Source organism: Physella acuta, unplaced genomic scaffold (genome assembly GCF_028476545.2).
Source record: "Physella acuta isolate Inbredline_101_S28 unplaced genomic scaffold, ASM2847654v3 ptg000833l, whole genome shotgun sequence".
NCBI classification, from domain to species: domain Eukaryota; kingdom Metazoa; phylum Mollusca; class Gastropoda; family Physidae; genus Physella; species Physella acuta.
Window position 1 is genome coordinate 172,140 of NW_026732351.1, and position 16,754 is coordinate 188,893.

Below are 16,754 nucleotides of genomic sequence, written 5' to 3' on the forward strand. Positions count from 1 at the left end.
AAAAGTAAAATGCAAAAAGATAATATTTATTTATTTAATGTTCCTATTGTTGAGATAAGAATAATACTTATGTGTGAATTCATTTTAGGTGTGTACTGATGTGTTATTGTGGGCGAGGGGAGTGTAAAAGTCAGCAAAAATGTATGACGTCTTTTATAAATGGCTCCTTTATAGGCTAATTATTAAGTAACTTAGTTAGGACTATAAAAACCTAGCCTTTTCTATTACTTATCAATGAAATTAGCGCTACCCGTTATACGGGGAACTTTAAAGCAAACATCCATTTAAAAATATGAATATCAATTTTTAAAACTACTTAATGCATAATTTTTAAAGCTGCGAAAAAAATTCGGTAGCGGAATTATAATATAAATAGTAACATAAAAACACGATACCAAATACATAAACTAACGCCCACTTCCGGCATAACAAACCCCGGAAAAGAAGTGTAATATTTATTTTTGAGATAATCTATATTATATCTAGTCTATATAGAGTAGATCTATAATATTAATAATAGTTTAAATAAATTGAATAAAGGTCCAGCCTCATAATCCTAATAATAATGTGTATGCCCGATGTTTGTCACGAAAGTTATAAACTAAAGCGACTAGGGCTAGGCTAGGTGTGTCACTGTCAATGAATTTACTACTTTTACACTTTACTGGTGACTTTACTGTCATCAGTGTGTACGTGTTGTAGTGTGTATCAGTGTAGTGTACTGACGTCTGTAGTGTTAAGTGTTTAATTAAAGTTTAGTTAGTGTAGTCAGTGTAGTGTGTGTGACCTGTGTAATACAAAATTTGTATTCATCATGCAAATCTGTAATGACACACAATGTGTAGTATTGTGTAGGAGTAGGACAGTGTTGAATATTGAGTCAATATGAATATTGACATTGTATCATTGTTGATGAGTTTTGTGTACTGAACTGTACTGTTAACTGCTTTAGTGTTGGCTCTAGACTAGACTAACTCTAGACCTAGACTAGACTAAGTCTAGCTCAAGTCTAGTAGACGGCTAACTCAGTACCTGTGTGACTTTTGTAACTCTCTGTCTATTAGTATTATTAGGCCTACTATTATACTGGCAAAACATAGATTATTTTATTTAAACACTTGCATGTTACTGTTATCAACAAATTTTTTTCTTTGCCATCTAGACAGCTTTTTGTCAGTGACTTGGACACATGGGGTTGACTTCTTGAGTAGGCCTATCTAGTACTTATTAGTACTATCTACAAAACCTCTTTGATTTGTGTAAGTTAATTATCATCTAGAGATCTAAAGCTTTTAAGTAAGTTGAGAACTTTGTAATAATGCAATTGTTGCAGTTATTATGTACCTAACATGTATTGTTTTGGAGTTACTGCTGCTCTGAGAGTTAACAAACTGAGAGCATGTAAATAAATATCTCCAATTAAATCTAAATAATTCCTGTTATAAATGCATTTCTTATGACCTTGGTTTTCTTAGGTGACTTACTGTATTAGTTCTCAGTTACATGAAGCAGGAATATATATTTTATTAATCATATTTTGATATTTGATAATCAGCATAACAATAACTCATTAATTCTCACATATAATGACATAATAATCATCACAAATTATGTAAATTTGAAACGCAACAAATTTAAGCAAACTGATTATTCGTTTATATTTTTTTTTTCATTCAGTTGGCTACTTGAGAACTTACAGTCTATAAAATGGCACCAAAATGTCCTCCACCTTTGGTTACTGGGGTGTCTCCTAAGGAAGGACCACCTGGAACAAGAATCACTATCAGGGGAGAAAACCTTGGGAATGATCCAAGGGACCTAATTGGTATGTCTCATTTTGCTGTGTTGAAATGGTAACCAATTAAAATTTTGTGGTTTATAACAGTGACACATCACCTTTGAAGACAGCTTAAAATTAAATTGAAGAATATAGCATACCAATTTACAGACTACCTGAAAACAAAGACATAAATAGATCTTTTGATTTAGTTTACGTGCACAAAAACTCTTCTCCACCTGGTACACTCACTAATTAATAATTGTGTAACCGTGAATTATTCTGATTAGTTTTTAATGTAAATTTGAATGAAATGCTAATTATTATTTAACAATACAAGTTTAAAGATTTATATTTATCCCTGGTTTACCATTGTTAAAATTGCAATAATAACCATGATTAAATGTATTTATAACATTCCTAGGCTTGAAGATCTGTGAAATGGACTGCCTTTTGTCTGCTGAATGGAAGTCCTCTAGTAAGATCATAGCTCGCACTGGCCCAGGCAAGGGGAAAGGGGACATCATTGCCATCACAAGATCTGGGGGCAAAGGAAGCTGTACTGTAGGGTTTAGAGGATATTTTCTACAGACAGGTCAGTTTAGTAGTTTAGTGGTAATCTTAATCTTAAATTAACTCAATAACAATTTTGTTTTGTTAACTTAATAGTATAGTTTTATAGTTGTTTCTTACACACATTTTTTTCTTGTAGATCTGGTACATCTTTTAATTTATTTCTTTACAAATTTTTACATTATAATTTTTTTACAGACTTTTTCAAGCCAAGCAATTTTTGCATCAATGTGACTTCTATTTATGTTTTGTTGAATCTCATCCAGGTCCACTTCAAGAATCAGCTGTTTGGGTGGATGAATCTCTGACTGTACGACCAAACTTGGATCATGGGAGACCTACTGCATCCATTGCTGCCAAAGAAGAAGAAGATCCACTAGGGATTTTGGACGAAGGGGATAAGTAAGTATGCTGATTAAAGCTTGCATTTTAATTTGTTTTACCAGCGACATGACTTTACAATTCTCAAAGTAAAATTTTTTATAAATTGCTTTCAGGGTGAAGTTGACTGAAGAAGAACTGCTGGAAATGTTTCAAGATGGTGAACATTTTTTAGATAAAATATTTAGATAAAAACATAGCTTCATTATTTATTGAGGGGTTTATAGCTTTAGATACTGTGTCCATTGTTACTGTTACAATTTTTTGGTGTGTATTTTTAACTGAAAGTGTTCTCTGATTCTTTCCAGGATCTGGGAATATGTCTCTGGAAAACTTTTCACCTGGTTGGTACCTGCTGGAGCATCACCAGAACGCCAGGTATTTTTATGTGATATTTCAGTGTTGGAACATTAACCTTCAACCATAGCATCAGACTTGAGGGAACGGCGTAGCCTAGCGGTAGAGCACTAGACTGCTAACCCGAAAGTCTTGAGTTTGAATCCGGGTTCAAGACACTAGAACATCCCTTAGTCCACCAGCTGTAATGGGTAGCTAACTCACATTAAGGAAAGTAAAAGCATCTGGGCATAGAGCTGAATTCTACTTGACTTGCCCATGGAACTTCAGGTTTGAAAAGGGAACTTTACTTTATACCATAAGACTTGTTGCAGGATTTTTCCAACGTCCTTTTTCTACTTAAAATCAACAATGATTTTTTATATGTTTTGTATCAGATTATAATTGTTATATAAATCAATGGCAGAAACCCTAAAGAGATTTATTTCCCATGAATTTTGATCCAGCTTTGAAGATCTGAAGGCTGGATTGAGTTACATGAAAAGAAAAGCAAGCCAAAGGTCAGAGGGTCCCATCACAATTGTCAGATCCAACCTCACCTCCATTTTAGACTGCCTTGATAGCCTATCTTGTGAGTTTCAGTGTTCTTTTACAGAAGATTTTCTTTTTTGTCAATCATGTATCCTACTGTTTGTACTGGTGTAATCATGAATTGAGTTGTGAATTATTTTTTAAAATGTTATTTGTCTTCTTTAAAGCTATAGCATAACCATGTTATGTCTTGTAATAACTGCTCATTTGGTAAGTACATATTAGTTAAACATGAGATGTTTTTTTTCCTTTGATAGCTATGTATGAGAAATACAGTGAGGATGATATACGAGGCAATTGTATGAACTCATATGCTGTCCTTCTGATGCGTAAGTCTGTTTTTATGTTTTATCAGTATCTATAAAATCACCAATAGAGCTCATTAAGTTTTTTTTATGTGCTAGTGTAGATAACCTAATCATAGCCATGAATCTTTGCATAATTTTAGCATCAATGTTGACGGAAAGAAAACATTATGCAATACTTTATTTCTATACCCACATTTTATAACTACAATAAGGTCACATAAAAAAAAATAATTTTGTGATCATTTTTTCTTTAAGTTCATTTAAAGATGAACTCCTTTTTTTAATCTGAAAATTTTGTTTTCTAGAGGCAAAATCCTGTGCTGATGGCCTTTTTCAAGAAGTTCTTGGTCGGAAAGATAAAGCAGATTCGACTAGAAATGCACTGAGTGTTATTCAAAAATTCAGATTCCTTTTTCACTTGCCTTTGAACATTCAGCGAAATATACAAAAGGTAAACTTTATTAGATGTAGGTTGTCTAAAAAGAATTGTTTGAAAATGCTTAAAAAGTAATCAGAATATTTGTTTCATAGTTAAAAATTAAAACAGTTCTTCTTCCTAAATAAGTAATTATATTATTTTCTTAAACAAATCATTGGTGTACATGCAGAGATTTAAATTATTTTTTTTTAAATTAAGGGAGATTACAACATGGTCATCAATGACTATGAAAAAGCCAAGTCACTCTTTGCTGACACTGAAATCAAAGTCTTTAAAAAGGGTAAGTAGCTCCAAATTATTGAAAAAAAAACCCCCAAACATTAACACTTAAGATAGTAAATTTAGGATTTATGGCTAAACCAACTAAAACTGATGAGAAAGAAAATTTTAAATAATGTACTTATTTTTGTATTGCTCCACCTGCCTAGTGTACAGAGATGTGGAGCGCAGGATCACAAACTTTAGAGACATGCTGTACAAGAGACTGAAAGACCCCAACAACACACTAGATGAACAGAAGAAACTCATCAGGTTTTTATACTATTCATTTTTTCTGGCTTCTCAAATAAGAAAATTATATGAAAATTACATTAGCAAATTTTTTAAAGCAGATATAAGCACTGACTTAAATAAGAAAATTTACATGAAAATTATATTAGCTGTAGTATTTTTTTTTTTTTAAAAAAGCAGATACAAGCATTGAAACTTAACAAAAGTTGTTTCAATAAAGCTCTTTCAGTCATTTTAAAAAAGTAAGAAACCTATTACTGTGTTTGTACACACAGATTAGATGTGTAGGCAGGTAATGTCTAACATATGATGTGACAGCTGCTAACATACCTTGCAGGTACCTGGTGAGCCTAGAACACAAAGGTGACCCTGCGTGGGAATGTCTGGATAACCAGCAGAAGTGGTTGATTGAGCTACTGGATGATTGTAAGGATGATCACATAGAAGAAGGTACAAACTTTTTAGGGGAGGAAAGGATAATCTGCCCACATTGTTTTTGTAAATGATGTAAATTTAATTAAATTTAACAAGATCTGGTTACCAATGTTGAATAATATAAAACAGATATTCATCTTTGTTGTTAGAAGTTTATTTAGATACATTGCTTTAAATAGTAATAGCATGTTTAAAGATTTATTTAAATTTTATTTAAACTTTAGCTTTTGCTATCAGTATGTTTGAGGCAATTGAATCTTAATGTTTTGTTTTAATTCTCAGAAAAAAACAGCCTCCAGGAATCTTTATCCTCTTCACAGAACACCAATCACTGGAGGCCTAAAAATCATCTCAACAAATCCCCAACTAAATCAGGTGATCTTTTACTTTAAGATTCTTTCTGACTCTAAATCAGGTGATTTTTTACTTCAAGGTTCTATCTGACACTAAATCAGGTGATCTTTTACTAAAAGATTCTACCTTACAGTAAATCAGTGATGTTTTACTATAAAATTTTACCTTACAAATAAGTCAGGTGATCTTTTACCTTAAGATTTTACCTTATACTAAATCAGGTGATCTTTTACTTTAAGATTTTACCTTATACTAAATCAGGTGATCTTTTACTTTAAGATCCCTTATACTAAGTCAGGTGATCTTTTACTTTAAGATTTTACCTTATAATAAATCAGGTGATCTTTTAGTTTAAGATTTTACCTTATACTTAATCAGGTGATCTTTTGCTTAAAAAATGAAAAAACTCTCCGAATAATTTTTGTTATTTATCGTGTTTCATCCAGGTCGTTAGCCCATCTTTTTAAAAAGTTTATAAAATAATTGAAATCCAATTTTCTCAAGTATAATGTGTCAGGATGTTTCTAGCTAAACTATCATAAATGTATTCATTGATATGTCTCTCAATGTTTCTAGCTAAACTATTATAAATGTATTCATTGATATGTCTCTCAGGTTTGTCAAGAGAGTCAAGCTTCTCATCCATTTCTTCAGCTGACCACCACAGTAAGACTTTTTGCTTTAATGCATTCGCTGACATCTTATTTTGATCGAGTTTTTTTTGTAACTTTATATAGCTATTAAAAATTAATAATAAAAAGTTGATGAAGATAGAAACATGACTTTTACCTAGCATTATCTTCTTCTTCTTGGTTCTTAATTGTAATGTTGAATGAGAGTTCCTCCAACACAATTCAGGATTACATGTCAACATGTTAGATGCCGTATGGCCTGTTTTCTCCATGTTCAGCCTGCTTTTCTTTCTGGATTTGCTTTCTGGATTTGCTTTGTGGATTTGCTTTCTGGATTTGCTTTCATAACCTTTGTCCCTTCAAGCACAAACAAGGAGGCAGCAATTGTTTGATTTTGGAGTTTTCTCTCCTAGATGGGTTGCTGTCCACAGCTATTAAGCTTCATCTTCCCAAGGGTTCGAACTTGAGACTTTTCAGTTTAGTATCCATGAGCTTTACGGGCTCATCCATGCCTACCACTTCTAACACTAAAACTGGCACTGTCTGAGAACTGACTTATTTTTCCCAATTCTTTTTTTGTCATTATATCTTAAAGAAGTATTCTGATTATGAATGTTCTTTACATAAGTGTGCGGTGCTCCTACAGGTTCATGGAGGTTTAAAACCCCCCAGAAAGTTTTGTTTGTGGAAGACATCACTGACATCATGCTCCAACACTTCCCTGATTACTGGAGGCTGGGCCAGAGCTACTTCACAAGGGAGGTCAGTCTAAAGTTTTTTTTTAAAAAATATATTTTATTTGAAGAAAAAAAACAACAGTTTTCTTTCAGCTTTAAGTAAAAACACCTTGAAATTTATCTAAATGCTTGTTTGTTTTTTGAAAAGAATTATTTTATTATTTAAATTAAAGATTATTATTAAAAATTTAAGAAATAAACTTTGGCAAAGACCTAGATACAATATACATTTAGTTTTATCACTAAGCTACTTTTTATATTAAATAAGAAACACATGTTTTATAAAGAATGGTACAGCTAGAAAGCTAGAAAGTTGTTTAAGGTTAATTGTGTCTGAAGTATTCTCTCACCAAACCTACATTTTATTTTTCCATCATTATGTTTAGAAATCTGAGAAAGGTGTAAAAATTGACACCAGTAAGCATGGAAAGATGAAGGTAGGTGTTGACTAGAAACTTTATGATTGCTTTTGCTTTAACATTGAAAAAAAAAGAGAAACAAAAAAACACTCAATAAACGTAATAAACCGGGAGTGATCTCTCCTAAACTTTCTCAAATATTCCATATCAACTTTTGAGCGATTTCCGATATTCTATTTTTAAAAGTGTAAGTATTTAAAATGGATTGAAAATCATGTCTATATCCTGAGTTGCCATCCCCTGTTGTTTTATATAAGGATATTTGAGAAAGTTTAGGGAAGATCACTCCCTGTATATTTAAAATTAATTTTAAAATTTCTTTTCATCAAAACAGTGATAAAAAAATCATTGTAATTGTAGATAAAAATCTTCTTCAATAATTCATCTTGGTCTATTAATTTGGGGTAGAATGTAAAAATGATGTTATGAGTAATTATTAAAAAAAAAAAAATGGAGGATATAGATAGAAAATGTTTAGATCTCAAAGCATCATATAATTTTTTGTTAATTTAAACTTCAACTTACTTTGTTTTGTCATATACTTTTCTGATTTTTTTTATTAATACAGGTAGACTGTACAAATTATTAATTGTTATCTCCCCTAGCAAATGATGACTGAAGTTATCACCCTGTTTTCTAATTATGTAAGAGCTGCCTTCCTGCCAGAGTCCCTGGAAAACTTACCTGAGAACGAGCGAGTTAAGTTTGGGGTTTGGCCCTCATCAGGCAAACAGGACCATGTGTCGGGAGCGTGGCTCCCCACCTGTGTAAGAAATATCAGGTAGTAAAAGTGTTTAGGTGAGATTAACATAATATTTTGTTAATTGAGTTTTAAACTTTTTGATCTGTGTACAGTTGTTTGACTGCATTTTATCAAGCTGTCTTTTTAGAGAAATTGATTTCAATCCACTTGTTTAAATTTTTTGGGGACCAGGTTTTTGATAATAAATCTTTACATACTGTTCAAACACTATATCAGCCCTAAACAATCGCTTCCCTTAAGAGTATTACAATAATTTTAATGGATTGTATTTTTATACCCACTGTATCAGCCCTTAGATCAGTGGTCTTCAACCTTTTTGGAGGTACCAAACCCTACCAGTTTTATATGAGTATTCTCCGAACCCTTGTTATAGTTCTATCGTCCGCACTGACAAAATCCGATTGTGAATTTTATGAGTCTGGTGTGTGTCATAACCTCCACCGAACCCCTGGGGTTTGATTGAACCCAAGATAAGAACCAATGCCTTACATGGTCCCTTCCATAGATTTTATTTCAACCTGTTTTTATTTTAAATCCCAGAAATTGTTCCAACACTTTATCAGCCCTAGATGGGCACGGTGACGCCATGATTGTCCTCAACGAGCTGGCATTTGACATGAGGACCAACTGCATGTTTACCCTACTCAAACAGGCCATAATAGGTTTGCTGTTGTTTTTTGTTTTTTTTTTTTTTTTTGGTGACACATTTTATTTCTGGGACATTTTTAAATTGTGACGTTTTATCTTAGTAAATGTTTTATCTTAGTAAATGTTTACAACAGTATTTGAATTATGGCTTGTTGAAGTGTCCAGTGCTTATTACATCCTTGGCTGTATTGTCTAGGTATTGGTGACACAGTGACGTGACGACTGACATTATGCCATGACACATGACAGTTGACAAAAACCACTGCTAAAGATATTGATAATACTGGTGAACACAATAGCCTTAAAGCTATTAAATGCTTTGACGTGAAGAATTTGAAAATATAAAATCAACTTTTTATAATGGTGTGGTAAAACTTTTTATAATGGTGTGGTAAAATTCCCATACATAATTTACTTCTAATTTTAAAAACAAACCATTTTAACCTATCCTTACAGATGTCAAATCTTTGCATACCAAGGAAACATGGGTAGTTGAGACAGATGATGAGTCAGGGGGAACAACTCAGCTGGTAATTATAATTGTCTCCCATATCATCAGTAGCATAAAGAATGATTTTATTATGGACTGTTACAATGACTTATTTACTTGATTATAGACTTACAATGACTTACTTCATCATTCTCAGCCTGCCCTGTTTGAAAACATTGTGAATGAAACAATACAGCATCTGCATGAGGTTGTGGTCATGAACAAAGCCCCCGAACCTGAGGTGAGATCATTTCCTAATCAATCAACTGGTAATCTTGTTAGTGTTGGCGTTGAATGGTGAATGGTCAGTTACTAGTATCACAGGTGTTGCAGGTAGGGGTTTGTTAGAACACACATGGACCCCATAAATGAAAGCTGTGTCACATTAATCTACAATTAATTGCTTCAATGTGCTAGTTTAGCTTTTTGTTTTCTAATGTTAAATATCAATATAAAAAAATGTTATTTCATAATTATTTGTTTGTATATAATTGTGTATATTTGTATATGTAAATATATATATATATATATATATATATATATATATATATATATATATATATATATATATATATATATATATATATATATATATATATATATATGTATATATATATGTATATATATATGTATATATATATGTATATATATATGTATATATATATATATATGTATATATATATATATGTATATATATATATATGTATATATATATATGTATATATATATGTATATATATCTGGATAGAAATTAATTTTTTAAAACTTTGGCAACAAAATTGTGGCAAAGACTTGCATCTTAGTGAAATCTCTGTGGTAGTGTTTTATAGCCTTGTTGTCCACTTAGTCATATAATATTTATACAAAATATTTTATGAATAAAATATTTTTTTGTACCTCACAGATATTTAGCCAGCGACCAATCCAAAAAGAGGCCACAGCATTATGCAGTCAGTTGCTGCAAGCCTTCTCTGTCTGTATGGAGCAGTTAGTTTTTAGCCCACCTCTACAGAAGACAGAAACCAAACAGTAAGTTTTGGATTGTTTTGTTGTATACAACATTGTGTATGGAGCAGTTAGTTTTTAGTCCACTTCTACAGAAGACAGAAACCAAACAGTAAGTTTTGGATTGTTTTGTTGTATACAACTTTGTGTATGGAGCAGTTGATCCAACTTATAAATAACTTTGTTGACATTGTATCCACAGTAACGTGAAAATTCTGATTGGACAAGACATAGAACTAGAGCAACATGAAGATCCTATTCCATCCATGGTTAGTATCATTTTAGCTTTATTAAAAAAAACAAGTTAATAAAAAGTCTAGTGACAATTTAAGCGCAATTTCCTTAATTAATTTTTTGTGACCGAACGAAAGGATATTTTTGAAAACTTTCTTTGGCAATATTGTTCTAAATTATGGCAGGAATCGATAGGTAAATGTTTCAAGTCGCTAAGTGGTCTGGTTGCCGAGATATGGGCCAAAAACTGCATTTTTTCGAGGTTTTTTGGCTTTTCCGGGAAATCCAGGAAGGAATTCCGGGAATTTTTTTGGCCCACAATCATCCTCGGAACTTGCTTAACATATTTGCTTTGGAACTAGTCCTCGATATTGCTTCGTTGAGGAGGAGATACGACTTAAAGTTGTGGACACACATCCATCCAGAACGAATTAATAATCGCAATTGTCAGTATGGAAATTGCGCTAACAACAGAACATTAAAGCAGCCATTTTCAATATTTTGGCCCTGTAAACCACCCCCCCCCCATTAAAAACACCCAAAAATACTTGGCACTTCCTTCCTATATACCCCTTTATCACATAAAATGTATGCTTTTTTTAAATGATTTTATTACTTTTACACAATGCATTATTAACAATTGCACATGGACTACCAGGTTTCAGGCAGCAACTTAGATTTTTATTTAACTAAAAATAGTTTTTAAAAAAAAGCAACACTAAAGAATAGGTAGGGTGCGAGCTGTGACATGGCTTAGCACAGACCAATTTTTTTTTTTTTTTTGATTGAACACAGGACAAAAGGCTGATCATTATGCTGAGTAATTGTAGCCACACATTGAACCACGTCATACCTCGCACCATTGAAAACCTCACCAAGCACGGCTATGTCCAGATGGAGAAGGCACTCAAGGTATGTCCAACTTGCCTTAAAATTGTGTCCACACTGTCTATGTTCTTCAAGGGATGCGTCTGAATCTTACCATTAAATTGATCCCACACCATCCATTTTCTTCATGTGTTGATTCCATTGTGCATAAGTCAGAAGAGACCTTTACCTTGAGGCATTTTATTATACATTTTTTTTACTGGCTTTAAATATTTTATGGGATAATGTTGAATAGTGGTAGAACATTTGGTTGATAACCCTATTTGTAAGCCATGAGCTTGATTCTCAAAGCAGAGCTTTCTGGACACCCAGCTTGGGTGAGCAGTTTACATGATTCTGATGGCAGACACAGTGGAAGTTCTGACCACTCAAAAACAGATGAGCTCTTCTTCATCTGCCCTTTGGAATGTTGTATCTGAAAGATTTTACTTTTAAGACACACAGATTACATTTTGTTCTATTTCAGGCTTCATAAGATTCCTACAGTGACCTACTTTTTAATTTAAAAAAATATATATTTGGTTCTATTTCAGGTTGCACAAGATTCCTTCATTGACTTACTTTTTAATGTTCTATTCCAGGCTGCCCAAGATTCCTACAGTGACCTGGACAACCGTTTGTTTTCCAGCTACATTGAGCAGAAGTCTGACCCCATCCTGGGGGTCATGGAGCCCAACATGTATAGGGGGGGCTTCAACTGGAAGACCTGGAAAAACCCCACGGGGGTCCGCAACTATCTGAAGGAAATCATCATGAGCCTCACTGAAGTTCATGCTGAGGTATTCAGTTTATGTGGGTGTTCATCAGGATGAGGGTTAGGGTTAGGTTTTGATTTAGATTTTCCGTATGCAGTTTGTTATGGGGTAGTCGCTTGAGAAATCCGAGATCAATTTCAGTGTAATATTATGTTAAGTTAAGGTCCCTTATATAGTCTGGCTGTAAATTAACTGAAAAATAAGGTGTGGGTGGAATGCAAATTAAAAAAAATATTATTTGTTTACAGTGCGAGAATTATGGATTTTTATGAATAAACATTGTCAAACTTGTCAGTCTTAAAAATGTGTATGTGCTAGACAAAGAAAGTGTAACATATGCGTGTTTTACAAAAATGATAAGTAGTTTAGTTTGACAATCCCAATAAAACCTAACATAAATTTGACGTATATAAAAATACCTATAATATATACTTATACATGGAATTTTATGTACACGCTTATATTGTTATATCTGTTATCTTTAAAAATGATGTACCTAATGTTTTAGATAAATTGAGTTTGTGATGTAATGACACATTACATTAATTTTGTCACCTGGGTTTCCACAGGTGTACAGCATATCCCCCAGGTTTGTGATGAGGGTGATGAAAAAAATCACAGAGGCCGTGTGTGAGGAGGTTTCCAGGCTCATCCAGTGTGTCACAGAGTTCAATGCTTGTGGGGCCATACAGGTGAGTTACTGAGTACAGGTGTGTCAGTGAGTGCAGGTGAGTTACTGAGTACAGGTGTGTGAGGAGGTTTCCAGGCTCATCCAGTGTGTCACAGAGTTCAATGCTTGTGGGGCCATACAGGTGAGTTACTGTGTACAGGTGTGTGAGGAGGTCTCAGGCTCATCCAGTGTGTCACAGAGTTCAATGCTTGTGGGGCCATACAGGTGAGTTACTGTGTACAGGTGTGTACAGATGAGTCAGTGAGTACAGGTGTGTCAGTGAGTACAGGTGTGTCAGTGAGTACAGGTGTGTCAGTGAGTACAGGTGTGTACAGATGAGTCAGTGAGTACAGGTGTGTCAGTGAGTACAGGTGTGTCAGTGAGTACAGGTGTGTCAGTGAGTACAGGTGTGTACAGATGAGTCAGTGAGTACAGGTGTGTCAGTGAGTACAGGTGTGTCAGTGAGTACAGGTGTGTCAGTGAGTACAGGTGTGTCAGTGAGTACAGGTGTGTCAGTGAGTACAGGTGTGTCAGTGAGTACAGGTGTGTCAGTGAGTGCAGGTGTGTACAGATGAGTCAGTGAGTACAGGTGTGTCAGTGAGTACAGGTGTGTCAGTGAGTACAGGTGTGTACAGATGAGTCAGTGAGTACAGGTGTGTCAGTGAGTACAGGTGTGTCAGTGAGTACAGGTGTGTCAGTGAGTACAGGTGTGTCAGTGAGTACAGGTGTGTGAATGAGTGCAGGTGTCTGAGTGAGTGCAGGTGTGTGAGTGAATGAAGGTGAGTACAAGTGAGTCAGTCATTTATTACTTTTGGAACTTTATACATGAATTAGGACACACTACAGTGGAATATACGACTTTCTCAAATTAAAATATTTGAAATAATTAATATAAAAATTATATCCTGTTCTTTATCATACCACAGCTAAATTTTATTTTACTTTCCTAGGCACGACTAGAACTAGAAGCTTTACAAAGCACAGTCAAGATCTACAGTACACCGCATGTACAGTAAGTTGTTTTAACAGAGGTTATGTATATATATCTGGCCGTCCTCTCTTGAGCTACATGATGGTCAGGCTGACCTGGCAGATGATGCCAGTATATCCTGCCATCAGGTGTTGGACAGATGGTGCCATGCAACTCTATCATATCAGAAATTGATAGGTGTGCTGCTCAGCCTTTACACCTGGATTTATCATTGTCCACCATAGCCCAACTATGATGGACTGAATGGGCTAGGGCTGCTACCACACACAAAGTTGACATGCATGTAGGCAACCTCTCTATACGGGGTCCATGTTGTTCCTTAAATACTGTTCAACTGGCATTTTGTATGATTGCTTATTTTAGGTCTTTGGGATAGAATATACTAACATGATTGGTTGTTTTTTTAACTTGACGTTATTTTGTATCAACAGAAATAGTTTTAAAGCTGCTTTAGCCTGTGTTCCAGAATTGTCTGAGGAAGGCAAACAGTAAGTCTGTGTTACAATTTTATGTTAGGGAAATAAAAGAATTTTTATAGTTTTTATACACACCTTAGGGGTTGGCACGGTTGAATCGGTAAAGCTCATGGTTGCTAAAAAGTCTCGAGTTCGAACTCTCGGGCAGATGAGGCTCATTAGCTGGGGACAGCCACTCTTCTAGGAGAGACAATTCCAAAATCAAACAACTGCTACCTTGTAGTTTGACAAAGGTTATGGAAGCAAATCCAAAAAGGAAAACGGGCTGAAATCGGAGTCAATGGCCTCAATGTCACATAACCAGTTGACATGTATACTTAATTGTGTTGGAGGCGTGGTCGAGTCGGCAAAGCTCATGGTTGTTACATTTGAAAATGTCTTGAGTTCAAACCCTCTGGCAGATAAGGCTCGATCCCTTCCAATACTAAAAATTAAGAACGAAGAAGATACACACAGTAGAAAGATACATCACCTGAGTACTGGATGGTGGGTTACCTTACTGAGTTGTTGAGTTGCGCTAGTTGTTATTTTGAGATAGAGTGCTATTTTGTTGTACTGTCATCAGATTACTGTAGAAATAAACCTTCCAATAATAATGTACTTCCAGGGTTGTGGCCCAGCTGTTGGACAAGTTCCGCTCACGGATGAAGATCCAGCTCATGTGCTTCAACCCGGATATATCATCTCCAACAACACTGAAGAAAGCCCAGCTGTCTGTCTCCAAGTGCTAGGCCTGTGACTGTGTGTATTGGACGAACATTGTGTGGCACAGAGCTTCAGTGTGCTTCATCTTGTCAGTTGTACACACTGTGTGTTCAATCTTCAATCTTTGACTGTTGGTTGAATGTCTAACTGTTAGTGGCACAATGCTTCAGTTTGAATGTCTAACTGTTACCGGTACATAGCATCCCAGACTTAAACCTTATCAGACAGTGTTTTCTGCCTGAGCCAAGCCTTTCAACCACAGTGGAGATTGGACAGCTTGGTTATTTAGATATTATGGTCCTGTTTCAAAAGATGAAGAGATTGTATGAAAATCTTGGTGTTTGACTTTAACTGGAGATGAGATTTGTAGAATAATTTTTCTTCTTCTCACGAATGTTATGTTTTCGGACAAGAAAAGTGTAGGCTGTGATGGAATACACGTTTACTTGAGTTTGATCTCTGTGATATTACTATAGACTGATTGAGATGCTTATGATATTTTGGAGTGAACCCAGCTTAATGCGTACCAGTGAATTGTAAGACATCATTGAGTATTAACTGTAATAGTGGATACTTTGCATACATCTCTAGGATATCCCTGAGTGATTTCAGCTCTTATGGGTACCTGGCATGACTGTACAACCTTCAAGATTCCATTCCAGCTCAGACAGCCTGTTGTTATGGCAGAGGAAGTAGAGTTGGCTGAAAATCATACTGGTCGCGCACTACTTAATTACACATAGGCACAAAAAACAGATCTACTCTACATCACCTACAACCATGTCTAACTTAACATTTATAGGATAAGTGTTGCTTCACTGTTTGATGTAGGTATAAAGTCGCTTGCTTCAAATATTTCATATTGCTTTATTTAAAGTTGTAAAGTATTGGTTTGTCGTCATGTTGACATTAAAAACTAACCAGCTGTCTTACTACTTCATCAGTTACTTTGCTTTATAATTTAGTTAATTGGTTTTCACAATGCTGTAGGCCTACACATTTGCTCCTAAAATAATAAAGTAACATAATTCAAGTACAATTAGAGGTTTAGTGAGTGTGATGAATTATTTTTATTGAACTAATTTTTTTTTTTTTGTATTGGCTTGATTTGGTGGGTCATCTTGAAATTGGACCAGCTCCATTATTGCATACAATAGAAATATATAATACTTTCCCTGAACAGCAAATGGTTTCAATAGGTGGTGAACTCTAAATAACTGTTGAGTTGTTTTGCTTACCTGCATGTAAAACAGAGGGCCAGGTGTTCAGGATTTGATAGTCTCTGCACCCAGGTGTACTATTGACATGTTTACCTGCTGTCATCATTGTGAGATTACCTCATGTAATACAGGTGACAAGTTACTAAGTTGAACACATTTTGTTGAAAGGTAGTGAATCATAGGATAGTACTTTTGAATGACTTATTATATTTAAAGGGTACCATAAAGTATGCAATATTCAATATTTGCGACATTCTTGTCAGTTTTTCGTGTGTACATATTTTATAAAGCTTTATTTGCCGTTATAGTTAAAAACTACTTTTGTTTTTCTTATTGTGCAAATTCAAATGTGTGTGGGGGGGGGGGGGGGGGGGGAAAGAGAGGGGGGAATGGGGAGTTGAAAATATCTTCTCTGTCATTATTTTGATTGACCAGGGTTTGATGATTAAATTATTAA

The 16,754-nt window shown here is 34.5% G+C and overlaps 1 protein-coding gene across 2 annotated transcripts; it reads left to right on the top strand.

Moving 5' to 3' along the window:
- Positions 1–416: 416 nt before the first annotated feature.
- LOC131951858 (exocyst complex component 2-like) lies at positions 417–16,577 on the top strand. Of its 2 annotated transcripts, none has more exons than XM_059314262.1 (29): positions 417–448; positions 1,163–1,262; positions 1,676–1,825; positions 2,202–2,372; positions 2,617–2,752; positions 2,848–2,891; positions 3,040–3,109; positions 3,535–3,659; positions 3,877–3,948; positions 4,233–4,378; positions 4,565–4,646; positions 4,795–4,897; positions 5,214–5,326; positions 5,594–5,686; positions 6,281–6,331; positions 6,944–7,059; positions 7,421–7,471; positions 8,059–8,234; positions 8,757–8,878; positions 9,321–9,394; positions 9,512–9,595; positions 10,258–10,382; positions 10,561–10,627; positions 11,388–11,504; positions 12,062–12,259; positions 12,805–12,927; positions 13,856–13,917; positions 14,328–14,384; positions 14,980–16,577. In XM_059314262.1, exons 3-29 carry the CDS (start codon positions 1,708–1,710, stop codon positions 15,101–15,103), a joined length of 2,820 nt encoding a protein of 939 aa, XP_059170245.1. In that variant the 5' UTR covers positions 417–448; positions 1,163–1,262; positions 1,676–1,707; the 3' UTR covers positions 15,104–16,577. The 2 variants fall into 2 exon arrangements, with proteins under 2 accessions (XP_059170245.1, XP_059170244.1); XM_059314261.1 differs by having other exon boundaries at positions 1,163–1,259; positions 1,678–1,825.
- The last annotated feature ends 177 nt before the right edge of the window (positions 16,578–16,754 follow it).